This window comes from Sus scrofa, chromosome 5, assembly GCF_000003025.6.
Source record: "Sus scrofa isolate TJ Tabasco breed Duroc chromosome 5, Sscrofa11.1, whole genome shotgun sequence".
Classification (NCBI taxonomy): Eukaryota; Metazoa; Chordata; class Mammalia; order Artiodactyla; family Suidae; genus Sus; species Sus scrofa.
Genome location: NC_010447.5, coordinates 57,110,108 through 57,128,386, shown reverse-complemented (window position 1 = coordinate 57,128,386; position 18,279 = coordinate 57,110,108). Strand labels below are relative to the sequence as shown.

Below are 18,279 nucleotides of genomic sequence, written 5' to 3'. Positions count from 1 at the left end.
GGTTCAATCCCTGGCTGTGCTCAGGATCCAGCATTGCCATGAGCTGCGGTGTAGGTTACAGCTGTGGCTGTGGTGTAGGCTGGCAGCTACAGCTTGGATTCAACCCCTAGCCTGGGAACTTCAATATGCTACAGGTGCAGCTCTAAAAAGACAAAAAAAAAAAAAAAAAAATCCAAACTAGATTTGTGACCTTGAGCAGTGACTTAATCTTTCTGGCTCTCAGTTTTCTCAGCTACAAATTGAGATTGAAAATAATAATATCTATCTCATGAGGTCATACTTAATATGAAATAAGATGACTGTGTTTACAGCCTGCCTAGTTTAGTACCTGGATTCTTGTAAGTCCTTGACAAGTTTCAGCAATTTTTCTGTCCCACTTTCACTGAAAAGAAACCTAAGGCTCACAGCAATGAAATAATTTGTCCTGGATACCACAGACCCAGAAGGTAAATTAAAAACAAAACAGCAAGCATTTCAAAGTATAGGAGTCTTGTTTGAAAAACCAGAGAGCAGAAGGGCTGATTCTGCCTGTGGAGTGTGGGAAAGAATCAGGAAGGGATATTTGAACCAACTACACAAATGATTTTTCAAATACTGTTCATGAGCATTTATCTGGAGACTTGGAGCAAGATTTTCAGTCCACTAACTGCTAATTTTTCCATCAGTGCCCACAGCTCCTCAGTCTGGCCCTTTCTTCAAAGAGCATCTTAGTTTCTCTTATTAAGGACTGGCTAGGCTTTTAATGAGGAAGATTATCACAGGTTTCTCCATCCTGACTTTTTTAGTTTTCAGAACTGACAGGTAAGATGTCAGAGAGGAAATAACTGCCTTGAAACATTCTCCTAGAATTTTCCTAGGAGTATGGCAACACTACTTCCTCCAGAGTAAAAGTAGAATGCTCCTTCAAACCATGTAGCTTCTTCAACATAGGGGAAACCAAGGACTTCTCTATGGAACTCAAGTGCCAAGGTGATTTCCACTCATTTCTGTTTATGCATTTCCATGATGTTCGTTTGGGGTTTATTAGATGCCGAAATCTATGAACCAGCAGCAACATTCAATGGAGAAAAATCCTAAAAGTGAAAAAGCCTAAGAAGGTCAGTAGTTCACAATAAGATCATTCTCCCTCTTTCTGCTTTTCCTTGTAAACTAAAATAACTATGTAACTCCATTTCACAAAGCAACGCTTTATCACGACATTGTTTTGGGGGAAATTTTCTCAGTATCACTTTATTGTGAATAATCTGAAACTTGACCTCCATTTCTTCTTTTTCTCTTTTCTTAAACAGAATGTGACCACATTCCATGTAACTGTCCGAGATGATAATAGCATCGCGGTCTCTTTGGAAGATTCAGATGTCATGAGTCCATCATCTGTGTATGTTGTGAAGATAACTGGTGAATCCAAAAATTACTTCTTCGAATTTGAGGAATTCAACAGGACTTTGCCTCCTCCCATTATCTTTAAGGCCAATTATCATGGCCTGTATTACATAATCACTCTAGTTGTGGTAAATGGGAATGTGGTGACCAAGCCATCCAGATCCATCACTGTGTTAACAAGTAAGCATCACGTGCATTATTGTCTTCTGTGTCTCTTTGTTGGGTCCACAGGGTCCTCATGGAAAGAGAGTCAGCCCAGAATGACGAGATCAACTGCCTTAAAATCAAATGATGCGATTCAAAGTTCTAGTTTACATGAATAATAATATAGCTTGATCATATTCTACTATAATCTTTGGTTAAAAATATGCTTTAAGGAGTTCCCATTGTGACACAGCAGAAATGAATTTGACTAATAACCATGAGATTGTGGGTTGAATATCTGTCCTCGCTTAGGGGGGTTAAGGATCTGAGGTTGCGGTGAGCTGTGGCAGTGGCATAGGCTGATTTGACCACTAGCCTGGGAACTTCCATGTGTCATGGGTGCAGCCCTAAAAAGCAAAAAAAAAAGAAAAAAAAGTGCTTTAAACCAAAAAAAAAATTCTATCTCATTGTGTATTTTGAGACTGACTAATAATTTTAGATTCATGATTGGACTTTATAATGTAATTTTCTACTATATAATTTAATAGTATAATCATAACTAAGTTTTTTTTCCAGAACACATATTCTCATATTAAGCAATTTGCTTTTTAAGGCAATGAATTTATACTCATATTTAGTTGGTTCAAATTCAATTAATGCTTTTTTAGTTGAGAGAGAGAAAAAGATATTGTTATTTATCAGTTGCTAGTCCTCAAAATAGCCTAGGCTTCCGCTGCACAAGAAAAATGTTAAGAAAAAAAAGTCATTGACATTTTAACCTTTAGTAGTGTGTGTCTTAAGAGGTCATGCTGATATTAGAAATTTTTTAGGAGTAGTCGTAACTGTAAATGATTTTCACTTTACCTTCTGACTTTAACACCTAATCTTTAAAGTAAAATTCGACTCCACTATATATGTTGAGGTATGGAAGAAAAGTTTGTTATCTATAAGATAGTAAAGTATCACTACAATATAATATCTCAGCAAAGTCCTTTTCAGTGCAAATTTCAGTAGCTGAAATCTTTTAATTGCCATCAATACATAATCTTTCTGGCCATAATTAGGGGAAAGGGAAGAATGATATCTGTTGGGATAAAAGGAAAGAGATTCTCTAGGAAGCAAGAACTCAGAATCAAGTTAGAGGACGTATTTTTAACATATCTGTCAAAAGTTAATTAAAGTTTCCTTTGGCAGAGTCCCATAATCAGTATTGAGTCCTAAAAATTAGGAATGGCACAGACCTAAGACCTTCAAGGTTGATAGATATAACGAACAAATCTAAGATCTAGTTGAATTAAAGGATAATTTACCTGGTAAAATACTCTTAAACAAGCTCCAGAAATGGTGAATTGGGAGCTGATAGAACCAGGCAGCAGATTTAGGTGTATGATGCCTATAATATAACTTCTTGGAACCAGAATCTGTGCCTTACTATATTCACAATTTCATAAGCTCCTAGCATGAACCTCATGCTTAACTGGTGATCAATAATTATTCATTCAATTTAGTTGAGCAAGTAACAGGAAAAAGAGCCAGGGGGAAAAAGACCAAGACACAGAGGAAAATAAAAGTGTAGTGACTGTTGCTGACCCAACACTCATTAGCATGCACTTAGATCAGACAAAACTGGAAGAGTCAGCCCTTTAATTAATGGTTTGCAAAGAAATTTGTTAAATACATAAATGTTATAAGATTTCTGTACTATCTTGTTGATATTTTAGCATGTGTAGTAAGCTCTATACAAAATATTTTCTTTTTTTTTTTTGGTCTTTTTTTGGGGGGGCGGTCTTTTGTCCTTTTAGGGCTGCACCCACAGCATATGGAGGTTCCCAGGCTAGGGCTCTAATCAGAACTACAGCTGCTGGCCTACACCACAGCCACAGAAACTCGAGATCCAAGCCACGTCTGCAACCTACACCACAGCTCATGGCAACACCAGATCCTTAACCCATTGAGCAAGGCCAGGGATCGAACCTGCAACCTCATGGCTCCTAGTCAGATTCGTTTCCGCTGTGCCACAACAGGAACTCCAGTATACAAAATATTTTCAGTTTTCTTTTGTAGTTTCTTCTTTGACATGTGAGCTTGGAAGTGTGTTGTTGAATGTCCAAAAATTTGGTGATTTTGCAGAGATCTTTTTATTGATTTCTAGGCAAAAGCTGTTGTGATCAGAGAACATAAATTGTGCGATTTCATTTACTGGAAAGTTGTTGAGATTTGTTTTATGGCTCAAATATGGCCTATCCTGTTGTGCATTCTGTGAGCACCTGCTGGGCGAAGTTTCAATAAATGCCAGTTAGGTCAAGTTGGTTGTTCAAATCTTCTGATTTGTAATGATTTGCTATCAGTTTGTTTAACAATGACTGACAGAGTGTGGATTTGTCTATTTCTCCTTTCACTCCTTTTAGTTTATGCTTTATCTATTTCAAAGCTCTGTTTTTATGTTTTTAGATACAAATACCTTTAGGATTATTATGTGTTCATGATGAGCTAATTTTTTATCTATATGCAATGTCCCTCTTTACCCCAAATAATACACTTCGTGTTGAAGAATATTTTGTCTGATAGTAACTAGACATTTTAGTTTTCTTTTGGTAAGTATTATTTTCACAGTATATTTGTTTCATCTTTGTGTAAATTGATTTTTTGTAAACAGCATAGAGTTGGATCTTGCTTTTTTTTTCTAATCTGAAAAGCTCTGCCTTTTAATTGGAGCATTTAGCACTAGCACTACCCAGTAAAAATAGAATGTTAACCACATATATAATATTAAATTTTCTGCTAGACACTTTAAAAAACTTTCTAAAAAGGTGAAATTAATTTAATTTCATTTTTAACATAAATTAATTTTTTTTTTGTCTTGTCTTTTGTCTTTATAGGGCTGCACCCACGGCATATGGAGGTTTTCAGGCTAGGGGTCTAATAGGAGCTGCAGCCTCTGGCCTACGCCAGAGCCACAGCAACGTGGGATCCGAGCCGAGTCTGCAACCTACGCTGCAGTTCATGGCAATGCCAGATCCTTAACTCACTGAGGGTTAAGTGCAGGGATTGAACCTGCAGCCTCATGGTTCCTAGTCAAATTCATTAGCCACTGAGCCATGACAGGAACTCCCGATATAAATTAATAACAGTTTATTTAACCCAGTACATTCAAAATAATATTTCAGTATATAATCAATATATAAAATTTGCACATTTTTTACTCATATGTAATTAAAATAAATAAAATCTAAAATTCAATTTCTCAGTTGCTCTGGCCTCATTTTAAGTGCTCAGTAGCTATATGTGGCTAGTGGCTACCAACTTAGTGCAAGTTTAGATCATTTATATTTAATGTAATTGTGTATATTGTTGAATTTAACTTAAATCTTCCATACCGCTAGTCTGTTCCTGTGAGTTGACTCACTCTAGTAAATAGTTGAGCTCTGTTTAAGATACTAATACACTTCAACTCATCACAAATTTCAAATCCTTTCCATCAATGATAGGTTGCCAGCAGCAGTAGAAGGTATTTCTCAGTGTTCCAATTCTACCTTCAGGGTTCAGTAAGTCCTGAAACCTGCACCCCAGAAGGGATCCATGACTTTACTTCTCCCCTATCAATGGACTTTTTACTAGTGCTGAGTTTTTTGGTGGAACAGAGAGGTTCTTTGTTCTCCTGGTCCAGCCTCAGGCTTAGATGATCTTAAGTGGGGCATTCCCAGCATTCCTACCCCTTGCTATACTTTCACAGCCAAAGTCTACTTTAAATCTGTAGCAGGTCTTGGGATAGAGAGTTTCCTGCCTCTTCCCCATAGTAACAGAACTCTACATTGCATCAGTGCATGAAGATCATGGGTGAAGTGTGTTTCTGCCCCGGTCTCAGGAATAGACCATCTTTTACTTCTACCTGTCCCACAGATGGGGGAAGATATTTGCCTGAGAACTGACAGGGAAAGATTTTTCTCCTCTCCCCTCTACCAGGCATTAAGACTTTTGCTTTTTATTAAGAAAAATCCAGGGAGTTAAGTTTTCTCCTTGATTTCCTAATGACACCAATTATCACCTGCATGTCTGTGTCCAGGAGTGTGGGAGGGTGGCTCTCTTGCCTTTGTATTTCTACTGAGCACCTGATGGAGGTACCCATGCATGGGGTTAGACAGAGGTTGTCTACTCCAATTGCATTTGAGAGTCCCAGTCATGAAAGCAGCTTGTCCTAGAACTTTTAGATAATGAAAATGGTCTATATCTTCATTGTTCAGTACAGTAGCCACTCATTTTAAATTTTTTTAATGATTTTTTTCCATTATAGCTGGTTTACCGTGTTCATTTTTAATTTTGATTCATTCTAAGTTTGATTTAAATAGCCACAGGTGGCTGATAACTATCTTCCTGGATAGAGCAGCCTAAACTGTCATTTAGAACACCCTCCACCTTTGAGGATCAGGAAAATTTTGCTTGCTTTCTCTTCTTTCCTGCCTTAATGGTGCTTTCTCTTCCTGTTGCCAAAACTTGACCTCTGTGCACCAACACTGAATTAAATCTTGGAGACAGAATTTTGGATGAAGGAGAAAAGAATAGCTTTATTGCTTTGCCAGGCAAAAGGGAACACAGGGGGCTCAAGCCTTCAAAAAATGTGTGTCCAGTCCAGAAGGATTTGGTGAGTTTTATAGCAATGGTTTTAAGGGCAAGATTTCTGATAAGGATCGAGGTTTGTACAAGGCCTGTATTCCTTCAATCCAGCCTCAGGTGGTCTCCTGACAGAACTTCAGTGGTTTTCCAGGTTATCAAACTGTGACCTTTTTTCTGGAATGAAGAATGCTTCATCAAGTAGTTAACATCTTCCATTTGCTGGGGGTTTCAATTCTGCAGAAGATACTGTTATGTGCATCCCTGGACGCAGAATCCGGACCCTGCACCCAGGCTGCACTATTGTTTCTTGACTGTTCCTCCCTTATCTCTGCATCACCTTCCCTGATTAGCAACTGTTAGAACCTGCCTTCAGGGAAAGACATGGAGGCTGAAGCCTATCCCTACAAACAAAATGTTGGGTGGGGGCGACACAGAAGCCTTTCTGTGTCCAGGAGCCCCATGGGATCCTGCTCTCTCTGCTAAATTAAGACAGTTAGTGTGTCCCTTTTCTCCTCAGAGGGGCTTGTGTTTGGAATTTAGTTCATTTGGTTACCTGGCCATCTCACCTCTCTGGTAGTCTCAAGAGAAGTGACATCTCATGGATTAGTTGACTTTCTCTTCTCCTTGTTGGGGGATAACTCTGACTTGTAGTTTTCTACATTCTGAGCAGAAGAGGCAATTTGCATTGATATCTAACGAGTAAAAAGTAATTAATGATGGTTTATTGTGTCTCATCTTCTGTTCCATTTTTATTTTTTATTTTATTTTATTTATTTATTTATTTTTTGTCTTTTTGCTATTTCTTTGGGCTGCTCCCGCGGCATGTGGAGGTTCCCAGGCTAGGGGTCGAATTGGAGCTGTAGCCACTGGCCTATGCCAGAGACACAGCAATGCAGGATCCGAGCCGCGTCTGCGACCTACACCACAGCTCACGTCAACGCCAGATTGTTAACCCACTGAGCAAGGGCAGGGACCGAACCCGCAACCTCATGGTTCCTAGTCGGATTCGTTAACCACTGCGCCACGACAGGAAATCCTTCTGTCCCATTTTTAAAGACTCAATTACATCACCCCAGATTTCAATATAAGAACTGGGGTTTAATGCACAAATATTTCTGTGACACTAGGCATGAGATGATAGTTGGGTTTCAACTTTAAAAAAGAGGGCATTAAAATACATGCTGACTTAACGGTTACTTTTGAGTTATAAAATTACCGTCATTTATCAGTTAATGATGTATTTTTGCCATCTTTATTTTTCTAAGGGAAAGCTTTTCTTGAAAGTTTAGGAAACATTTGTAGGATCCGCACACAGAGTTGACATATTGCTCTTGAGAATAAAAGGGTGTATTTGTTGCAGTCATTTACCATGTGTTAGATTCTTGTCTTCATGAAATAAGCAATGACAAAGCAATTGGCCCTTGGGCAGTCCTTTGATATTTCTCTACGGTTATTCTGAGTCTGATGCCCTCAGAGAAAGCTGAGGAACGTGGAGAAGAATAAATTCAGTGCGAACGAGTCATTTGCCCAGTTCAAAAGAGTTTCACAACCCTTAGGCTCTGACATCTGATTAATATTTAATTGATTAAGAATCTGCAGTATATTGTGTGCACTTTAGAAAGAAGGAGTAGTTTCTCAATAGATGAAATAGTACATGAAAACTATGGCTTAGCAATTTGGGAAATGCTATTTACACAGGGCTATACCCTGTGTTAGTAAATCCCTAGAGATAGTGGCTGTAAACACTGCAGAACACACATGGAGACACTCTACAAATATAATATTCCATATGAATTCATCCATGATAAATAAAAATAATTCATGAGTTTTTATTTACTGCCTACATTCCCTTTGCCATGTTCCGATGGCAGAGAAATAAAGATAAATAAAATACCCACATTCTAAGATGATATACAGGAGTGGAAAAGACAAACAAAACATTACAAAAATATGATAGATGATGGAAAAGACTTATTTAAAAGACTGCCCAGCCTTCTTAGGGAACACTGGGAAGGCACCTGAGAAGAAACAATCATTTTAAAAAGTTAGTGAAAAGCTGCCAGTCGAATAAAGAATGGAAAGTGTGACAATCAGAGTCAAAGGGAATCACATACGTAAAGAATAGAGATGTGTATAGCATGGCACACCTATGAACTGCAAGAGCGAAGACGGCAAGCATCTGTGACTCCAGAAAATGAAAGGAAAGGTGGCTAGAAAATTTGGAAAGAACTTCAGATACAAAAGAGTTTAGACCTTAATCTATAAGTGATGAAGAATGATGACAGATCTTATACAAAGAAAGGACATAATAAGATTTAATTGTGGAAATTTCCTTCTTATAACAAAGCTGCAAGCCACAGGGTCCTGAATCCTGCATTGGAATGGACAAATTAGCAAACAGATATTTTGAGTAGTGGATCAAAGCTTGAACTATAGAGCCAAAGAAATCTGGAATTCATAATGTAGCCCTTGGCATATTATTCCATTCTCTCATTTCTAATTTATAGTCTTTCTGGGGGTTAGCAAATTTTTTATGTAAAGACCTGAGTAACAAATATTTTATGCTTTGTGGGCCATACAGTCTATGTTGCAAAATTTCAGCTCTGCTGATAAAGCTGAAAAGCAGAGCCATAGACAAATACATAAACAAATAAACATGGTTGTGTTCCAAGGAAACTTGATTTAAAGACACCAAAGTTTAAATTTCATATAATTTTCATATGTCATGAAATATTATTCTTCCATGGATTCCTGTCAACCATTTTAAAATGTAAATGCCATTCTTGACTCATAAATTATATTTTAAAAAAATGTGGCAGGCCAGATTTGATTTGTAGGCTGTAGTTTACTGATTTAGCAGAAAGTACTATTAAATAATGTAAATTTTTGTACTAATTTTTAAAAAAATAAACTTCATAACAAAGTATTAGCATCTAGTATAGGATCAATAAATAGAATTAATGCCAATGGCACTTAATAGAAAAGTACTCAAGCAGTTGGGAGCAAAAGAAAATCAAAACAGATCAGACAGGGAAACGTCAGCAAGGTGGAGGTGACTGGTTTAAGACAGAGACTCTGACAAAAGTGAGAGTAACAAGTGGCCTTCAGGCTTAAAAGTTTTTAACAGAAATAAATAAGAAAAATTAAGGTGAGACTGGAGGCAGGAAGAAAAATTTAGAAATCTGTTTAAATATTCCAGGAAAGTGTCAGAAAGGAAGAAATTTCCCTCTACCCTTCTAGGTTTTTCTGAATGGCCAAAGAATTAGATTAAAAGATTAAGAAGAAAAAAAAAATCAAACTAAAATTAAATAACATGTATAAAGAGGAGATACTCAGGAAAACTGAATAACTTGCCAAAATGGCTAAAACCTTCACCTTCTTCAGCTAAAGAGAAAAGAGGATTCTGGGAGTCATGGTTTGGGACTACAGAGGAGAGGAAGGCAATTGACAGAGAGATGGAAAAGCAAGTATTTGGTAAACAAATGTTTTCTGGGCCAGCAGAGACAGTGGGACCCAGAGTGGACTCTGATCTCTAGGCCGGCTGGGTTCCCCTACATATTTTGCAGATTCCTCTGGTAATAGCTCTCTTCCAGGAACAGGCCCTCTATCTAAATTCTTTTAGGCAGTTAGGGAGAAGGTCAAAGGGTTCTGAGCCCTCTGTTTCTTAAAACACTCAGCCTAAATTAATCCTCTTGCCAAAGTGACCCACTTGGGGTGGCACATTTCACTCTCTTACAAAAGAAATGAAGAAGACTCAAACTAAGTAGGTGGGTATGATGATAACTAGCCCACCTGGACCATGGGTGGTCCCCATGCTGCTGCCAGCTCACCTCAGTGGCCTGCCTGCATATTGCTGAGTCAGTGAAGTCAGGTCTCAAATCATCATGAAAACATAGAAGGAGAGCTCTGGCCAGGGAGCAGAATTAGTCCCTTTTCCCTCATCCTGCCATCAGAAGTTAGGGACTAATCCCAGGTTTGTCCCCCTCAAGAAGATTATGCCAGAAGATATATTTGCTTAGGTTGGTGACATCAAAAGTCAAGGATCAGGAGTTCCCCGTCGTGGCACAGTGGTTAATGAATTCGACTAGGAACCATGAGGTTGTGGGTTCGGTCCCTGGCCTTGCTCAGTGGGTTAAAGGATCTGGCGTTGCCATGAGCTGTGGTGTAGGTTGCAGACACGGCTCGGATCCCACGTTGCTGTGGCTGTGGTGTAGGCTGGAGGCTACAGCGCCGATTGGACCCCTAGCCTGGGAACCTCCATATGCCTCGGGAGCGGCCCAAGAAATGGCAAAAAAAGACAAAAAGAAAAAAAAAAGAGAAAAATATGTGTCTCCATGAAAGAGAAACAAAACAGAAACTCAAGTAGAGAAGTGGCCAGAAGTCATGCAGCCTCTGTGCTCTGGGTCTGAAAGATGACAGTACTGACTCTGGGCCCCCAGAGAGCAGGAAGGATTGAAATGCTCCGCACTAGATATGGTCTAGAGCCAGGCTCTTTGCTTAGAACAACGATTCCTCCTGCTTGTGAAAAGAGCACACATAGAGGCCTAAGGATGCAGGGGAGACACAGTCTCACTGCCAAGGACCAGGCTTAGTTACCCTCTGACTCAGAGAATGAGTTTGTGAGAAATGCTATAACATCTACAATATCAAGAATCCCAAAATAATATTATATGCCCTGGTTCTAGGCTGCAGATTCCAGTGAGTTGAAAGGACGCTAAACTGCCTTGAAACAGTGAGGACAAAGCAAGAAATAGGGCAATGAAGAAACAAAATTTGGACTAGAGCTTGTGTTTCGGAACACACAAAGAAACATACTAAAAAAGATAGACATCAGAAGTTCTTACTGTAGCTCAGCGGGTTAAGAATCTGACATAGTCCCTATGGGGTGCAGGTTTGATCCCTGGCCTTAGTCAGCGGACTGGGGGTCCAGTGTTGCTACAGGCTTCAGTGTAGGTCACAGCTGAGGCTTGGATCCAGTGTTGCTGTGGTTATGGCATAGACTTGTAGCTGCACCTCCAATTCAGCTCCTAGCCTGAGAACTTTCATATGCTGCAGGTATTGCCCTAAAAAGATAAAAAAAAAAAAGATAGACCTCAAACTATTATAACATTTTGGATTATGTAGCCATAGCAGTAGTATAACCAAAAACCACTAACATACCCCCCAAATAAATCAAAAATACCATTAAACCTAAAAAAGACCCACCAAAATTCAACACAATACCACAACCAACTCCACCACTCACAATTAACCCAAAACCACCATAAATAGGAGAAGGTTTAGAAGAAAAACCAACATATTTTATGTAGCAAACCAACAAAAATTTATAGCATGTTATGATGTACAAAGTGATAAATGAAAGAATTATACTTATTAAAAATGATTAAGGAATAATGAAAGAAAAACTGGCAGAAATAAACATAAAATAAACAAATAAACTTAAATTCTTATAAATAAAAATATAATCATTTAATTTAATATTTTAATTAAACTAGGTAAAATTAAATTAATCAAATTTAAAGTGATCTAATTTAAAAACAGATGGAATAAATTCTGTACTGATAACAGCTAAATGAAGTTACTAAATTGAGAGACAATATTGTGTCATTGTCCCATGATTTAGCACAGTGAGACAATTCACAGGTGTGGAAGTGGGAGAGGCTCTGAGAAGATTAAGAATTTAAGAAAAATGATGGAGGATATGATTGGACAATATTTGAAAAATTATTAGGAGACTTTCAATACTTGAAGAATCACATGAAGTACTTAAGAAATTCCAAGTACTTAGGAAGATAATTCAAAATGAAGATCACACTTGGATATGTGATGGTGAAACTGCAGATGATCAAACATAAATAAAAATAAATTAAAAATTTAAAAGATACTAAAGGACAAGAAGTATAATACCCATAAAGGAATTGGAGTTCCCGTCGTGGTGCAGTGGTTAACGAATCTGACTAGGAACCATGAGGTTGCGGGTTCAGTCCCTGCCCTTGTTCATCATTGGGTTAAGGATCCGGCATTGCCGTGAGCTGTGGTGTAGGTTGCAGATGCGGCTCGGATCCCGTGTTGCTGTGGCTCTGGCGTAGGCCAGTGGCTACAGCTCCGATTTGACCCCTAGCCTGGGAACCTCCATATGCCATGGGAGTGGGCCCAAAGAAATAGCAAAAAGACAAAAAAAAAAAAAAAAGGAATAAACTATTAGACTGACAAAAGCTTTCTCTTAAGCAAAAATTGGTGCAAGAAAACAATGGAACAATATCTTCAAAATCGGTCTACCCAGAATTTTACACCCAACTAAATTACATCAAGGATAAAGATAAAATACAGTTTGAATAAATAGAACCAAGGAGAATTTATCACTCATACTATAACTTAAGTAACTATTAAATTATGTGTTTTGACAAGAAGAAAGGTGAATCCAGATGAGAGGCACAAAGCACAATTTTAAAAATGACAATTGGGGAGTTCCTGCTATGGTGCAGTGGGTTAAGAACTCACCTGCAGTGGTTTAGGTTGCTGCAGAGGTTCGGGTTCAATCCCCTGCCCCACACAGTGGGTTAAAGGATCCAGCTGCAGAGTAAGTCGCAGCTGCAGCTCAGAGTCAATCCCTACCCCTGGGAACTTCCATAAGTCATGGGTGTGGCCATTAAGAAAGAAAAATGACAATGGGGAAGGTTGCATGACAAAGATTGCATTGCGAATTAGCAGGACAAATGGAAAAAGAAACCAGGAAACAGGCAAAAGAATCAAACAAAGGATCCTAACAAAAGGGAGGCTGAATGACCGATAAACAGATGAAAAGACCTTTCATCTCTTTCCATGAACATGAAATTAAAAGAGACAAAATATCATATGCCTCAAAATGGCAAAAATTTAAAAGGCTGATAATAGCAAGTGCTGAGAAAGAATAGGAAGAAGCAGAAAGTATCACACACTACTGATAGATAATTGACATAAAATTAGAAAACATTTTCACAGTATCTCAAACAGTTGACGATGTGCATACTCTGTTATCCAGGATTTCCAACTTGAGGAAACATGTGCCAAAATATTTATTGCAGCATTATTTGCAAATTGCATGATTGAAAACAACCTAATATCAAAAAACAGATAAATCATATAGTTTGTGAGTTGTTAAATGGACACTAAAGTTTCTAGAGATATTTCCATCAAAACTGACAAATCTCAAAAATGATATTGCGTGATAAAATTTAGGCTACAGAGGAGTTCCTGTTGTGGCTCAACAGAAATGAATCCGACTAGGAACCATGAGGTTGTGGGTTCGATCCCTGGCCTTGCTCAGTAGGTTAAGGATCCGGTGTTGCTCTGGCTGCAGCGTAGGTCACAGATGTGGCTCCGATCCAGGGCTGCTGTGGCTGTGGCATAGGCCAACAACTACAGCTCTGATTTAACCCCTGGCCCAGGAACTTCCGTATGCCACAGGTGCACCCTTAAGAAGAAAAGAAAAATTAACCTTGTCGTTACTGAAAAACATATGAGTAACTACAGCCCTGATTTATAGCACAACATCATTTACCTTCTCAGAAAGAAAAACAATGAGGGAAGTAACTGGAGAGATGGTAAACTACTTTTAGAGAATACATTTGAAAAAAAACAGTAATTCTTGGATTGACTTTGTCTCAGTAATGCTCAGGCATGGACTTGAGAATATACAGCTGACCTGGGTTAGCTGTGTTGAAGCAGAGGGAAATATAGGAAGCAAACATGTAACGAGGCATTTAAAAAATTCTCTTAGTTTAAAATTAAGTATCTGGCACAGCCAACAACAACAACAAAACATCACAAAATAAAATATCTACGCTCTAATCCTCCTGCATTCCTTGAATTTCAGTTTGCCTGTGGCTTTGATGTACAGACTTCCTATCTCAGGGCATGAAAGACTGAGTGGACCTCTAGCTTCTCTTTCTTATAGGCAGAACCCTGGTGAGAATGTGAAACTGGGCTGCAGCAGTTGGAAGAGCTATGGCTCTGTAGCTAATGTTAGCCTTTAGCTTTCATTTTGATTCTCACATCTGAAATCAATAGGTAGATCGAGTAGACGCCCTGAGTAATTAGACTAAGTTGGAAGAGAGATCTTCAAATGGTTCAAAACTTCTTTTGAGGTTAATCGAAGAGAAATACTTGGTCTTCTAGGCTTGGTTTGCTGGTGTCTTTACAATGACATTTAAGGGAGTTCACTCCACTGCTTTTAAGTAGACCAAGACCAAGACCAAAGATGAGACAAAGATAAAATAGTAACATTCCCACCACAGAACATTGCACACAGTCTATAGGGACATGATCACAATAGGTACTGCAGTCTGAAGGCCTTCCTAATGGTTTTAGTTAGAGATGTTGGCTTAGTTTTTGAGAAAATTCCAGGGGAAAAAAATCAGAGCTTTAACACGTATCTTTGTAGTTTCAATCCTTGCTGGATCTCTTCAGTCAAAAGCGAAATAAGACTAAAATCCTGAAGAACAAAATGAAAGATCTACTGATTGAGAAAAGTAGATAATTATTTGCTGAATTAAGTATATTAGATTTTTATTTATTGTTATTAAAATTGATATTTTAAAAGTGTAAATTTAAACGAAGGGTATTGCTTTCATTCAGGCTATACACGTCTAAGAATTCTCTCAATCTTAAAACTTTGAATCATAATTACTTTTTTCTTTAATACAAACATTGACTCCAGGCCAAATTATTTAAAATATTTTATTGAATTAAATGAATGCAAGTAAGACTCATCCAGCAGTTCTTTCCACTGGGTGGAGGAGTTCTGGAGTTTTATAAGACTTTGGCTGAAGGGTGAGATGTCGAGGGAGATGCAGCTGTACATTAATCACAGTTTCTTAAACTGAATATTTAAAAAGTTTAGTGATGGGGAGTTCCCTGGTGGCTCAGAGGGTTAAGGATCCTGCATTGTCACTGCTGCGTTGTCTCCAGTCACTCCCATGGTACAGGTTTGATTCCTGGCCCAGGAACTTCTGCATGCCATGGGTATGGCAAAAAAAAAAAAAAAAAAGAAGTTAAATAATAAAAAATTTAAAAAGAAAGAAAGATTACAAAGTAAAAAGTTTAGTGATAAATTAGCAATGCAAGCAAAATAGAAACAAACTTTTTTTAAAACTTCTATAGAAAGAATAGTTTGATAAACGTCCTAAACTGTAATTCTAGTAATACAGGGTGGTTTGCAATCTTATACTTAATTTTTTTAAAGTGCTAAGTTCACACAAGGAAATAACTGGTTATTGAAACAGTTATCCTTGGTCAGAGCCAAAATCTATTTTATGTTACTGGTCTGGTATTAATGTCAAATTTTCTTGGCTTGGGGAAAAGAAAAATGAATCTGGAAGTATAGACTCTGCTGTGTCTGTGTTAAATTACCTTTGACAAGTAATTTGAAGTCTGAATCATCATTATTTTTATATGTTGAATGGTGATATTAATATTTGCTCTTCCTAGATCTCAGGTTTCTTGCAAAAGGCAAATGGAAAAATGAATATTAAAGTTCCTTGAAAGGCAGAAATCACAAATAAAAAGTGCTTTATTAACTATAGCCAAGGAGAAGGCTCAATTCAGGAGTACTGAGGAGTGTATTACAGATAATAAAAATAGGTGTAAAGTTCTGACAGGTGTAATCTTTGATACTTATTATTGATAATGGCCTTTTCCTCTTTTCCCAATTCCCCTTTCTCTATTCTCTTCCCTCTACAGGACCTCTTCCTGTAACCAGTGTTTCAATATATGACTATAAGCCTTCTCCTGAAACAGGAGTCCTGTTTGAAATTCATTATCCAGAAAAATATAATGTTTTCACAAGAGTAAACATAAGCTATTGGGAAGGTAAAGACTTCCGGACAATGCTATATAAAGGTAAGTGGCAAAAGGAAGACAAAGGATGATGAATGACTCACTTTTTCCATGATTTTTGCCAAATGGTCTTGCTTCTGCTTTAACAAGGTCCGATAATTCACTATTTGACCATAAATGAACCAATAAAAATAGTCACTGATGCATGAAAATATTGTTATGAGGAGTCTTGGAATGTCTGATTCATTTTTTTTAGAGTCAACGTGTCATGCATAAGCATAAGAAAAACTCTAATTATAATGACTTACATGTTATTCTTGCCAAATATTATTCCTGCATGTCTGAGGCAGGAAACAAATTCACACTTATATTTAGAAGCATCTCACTTAACTGTTTCCTTCTGGATTTATTAGGCATTTCTAGAACTAGGAAGCTAGAGATTTCACAAAGTTTCACTTGTAGGAGGTTCAAAATTATTCTCAAATGCCAAAGACAGTGCTTTTTGGTACCTTGTATATATTTATCTGTATGGCCAGCTAAATGATTCCACTAATATACAAAAGGTGGGAGTTCCTGTTGTGGCTCAGTGGTAACGAACCTAACTAGTTTCTATGAGGATGGGCTAAATGCCATGAGTTTAAAAATAAGCTAATTAATATGCTTTCTTTTTTAAGTTAATTTTTAAAATTATTTTTGGGTTTTCATCCAATAAGTAGTACTTTTAGTTTTTTTCCTTCATTTCTTTATAACTTGGATTGGGTTTTTAAATTTATTATTATTTTCCAAATAAAATTCAAATTTTAAATTTTCTTCTTTTTTGAAGCAATTCCTTTCTGCCAAATGATGGACAAACCATTTCGTATTTACAATAAGCTATATTCTTACAAATGAGCCTAGTGAAGACATTTCTTGTAAAATTACATTTACCTAATTCATAAATTATCAAAATACCTTGGGTTTTTACCTTAGAGTAAATGACTGGCATACACACAATCTATATAATTTCAGCATGTTATTTTCTCCACTTAATACACCAACTTATAATAAAAATTTAATTCCAATTATATCCAATTCTTGCATTAAAGGCCTTTCTGATTGAGGTCTAAAGATCCACAATTTCATCTCTAGACTTATATCAATTTTTTTTTTTATTACTGGCGATGCCAGCAGTTGAAGGAAGTATTATTTTATGAACATTTAATCATAGTTGTTTAGAACGTTCTAAAATTATGTGGCATTTAGAAGGCTAAAGTTTCAATATAATTTGTTTTTTTCTTCTCAGATTTCTTTAAAGGAAAAACAGTATTTAATCACTGGCTGCCAGGAATATGTTATAGTAATATCACCTTTCAGCTGGTTTCTGAAGCAACTTTTAATAAAAGCACTCTCGTAGAGTACAGCGGTGTCAGTCATGAGCCCAAACAGCATAGAACCGGTAAGTTTTCTGAAGAATCAAATTCAGTGAAAAATAATTTATATGTTGTGTACATAGTTTTTATCATTACAAAAAAAATTCTCTTCCAGAGTCAAGAAAGAAAAAATGTATATACTTTTAATAATCTAAAACAAATTTTCTATTAGATTAACAGGAACTGAGCAAAATATTCAATAAGAAAAATTTTAAATATGTCAATGTAATCATTGATTTGTAATCTTTGACTTAGAAAAGTACATGATACTACCAAAGTTATAATTAGGTAACTTAACTGGATCAAGTAGACATTGGTTACTCTGTAACCTGACAAAATACTATATGGCAGAACAGATGTGAGATGCTCTAATACAGATTATCAGATTATTAAAGGAAAATATTGGGATTCAGATGTATCTAAAACTTGCAATGCTTTATTTTAGTAGCATCACTAATATGAAGCCCAATCATAGGGTGGATGGATGGATGAATAGTTCATGGGTAGATGGAAAAACAGATGGTAAAATAAATATACATGTACTAAATACCCATTGCCAATACCAATATAATTGACATTTCCCCACACCTAATGTGCTTAAGTATTTAATAGGAGTGCTGGAGACACAATCCATACAAACATTCAGAATGGCTTATAGTAGATCGCCCCCAGACCCTGCCAATCTGAAAATCTAAAATGTCATGATTCTTATTCATTAGACCAAGACAAAGAAACGATTTCAGCTAAATATGCTATTCGCTCCACATCAACATCTAAGATTCTACTTGTAGTTTTCATTATTCAAGTAAACTGAGCACCTTTTACCTGGGAATTGTTTTAAGTACTGAGAGAGATGAAAACAGAGTCTGGTGAGATGGTTCCTTGTCCTAAAAAATGGTATAGGTACTATACAAAT

The 18,279-nt window shown here is 37.1% G+C and overlaps 1 protein-coding gene across 1 annotated transcript in view; it reads left to right on the top strand.

Annotated features, from left to right (window-relative positions):
• Positions 1-18,279, top strand: part of PTPRO (protein tyrosine phosphatase, receptor type O) — a 241,577-nt gene that overhangs the window by 135,009 nt on the left and 88,289 nt on the right. The window contains 3 exon segments of the mRNA XM_003126453.4: positions 1,290-1,563; positions 15,859-16,017; positions 17,237-17,389. Coding sequence (XP_003126501.2) covers positions 1,290-1,563; positions 15,859-16,017; positions 17,237-17,389 — 586 coding nt within the window.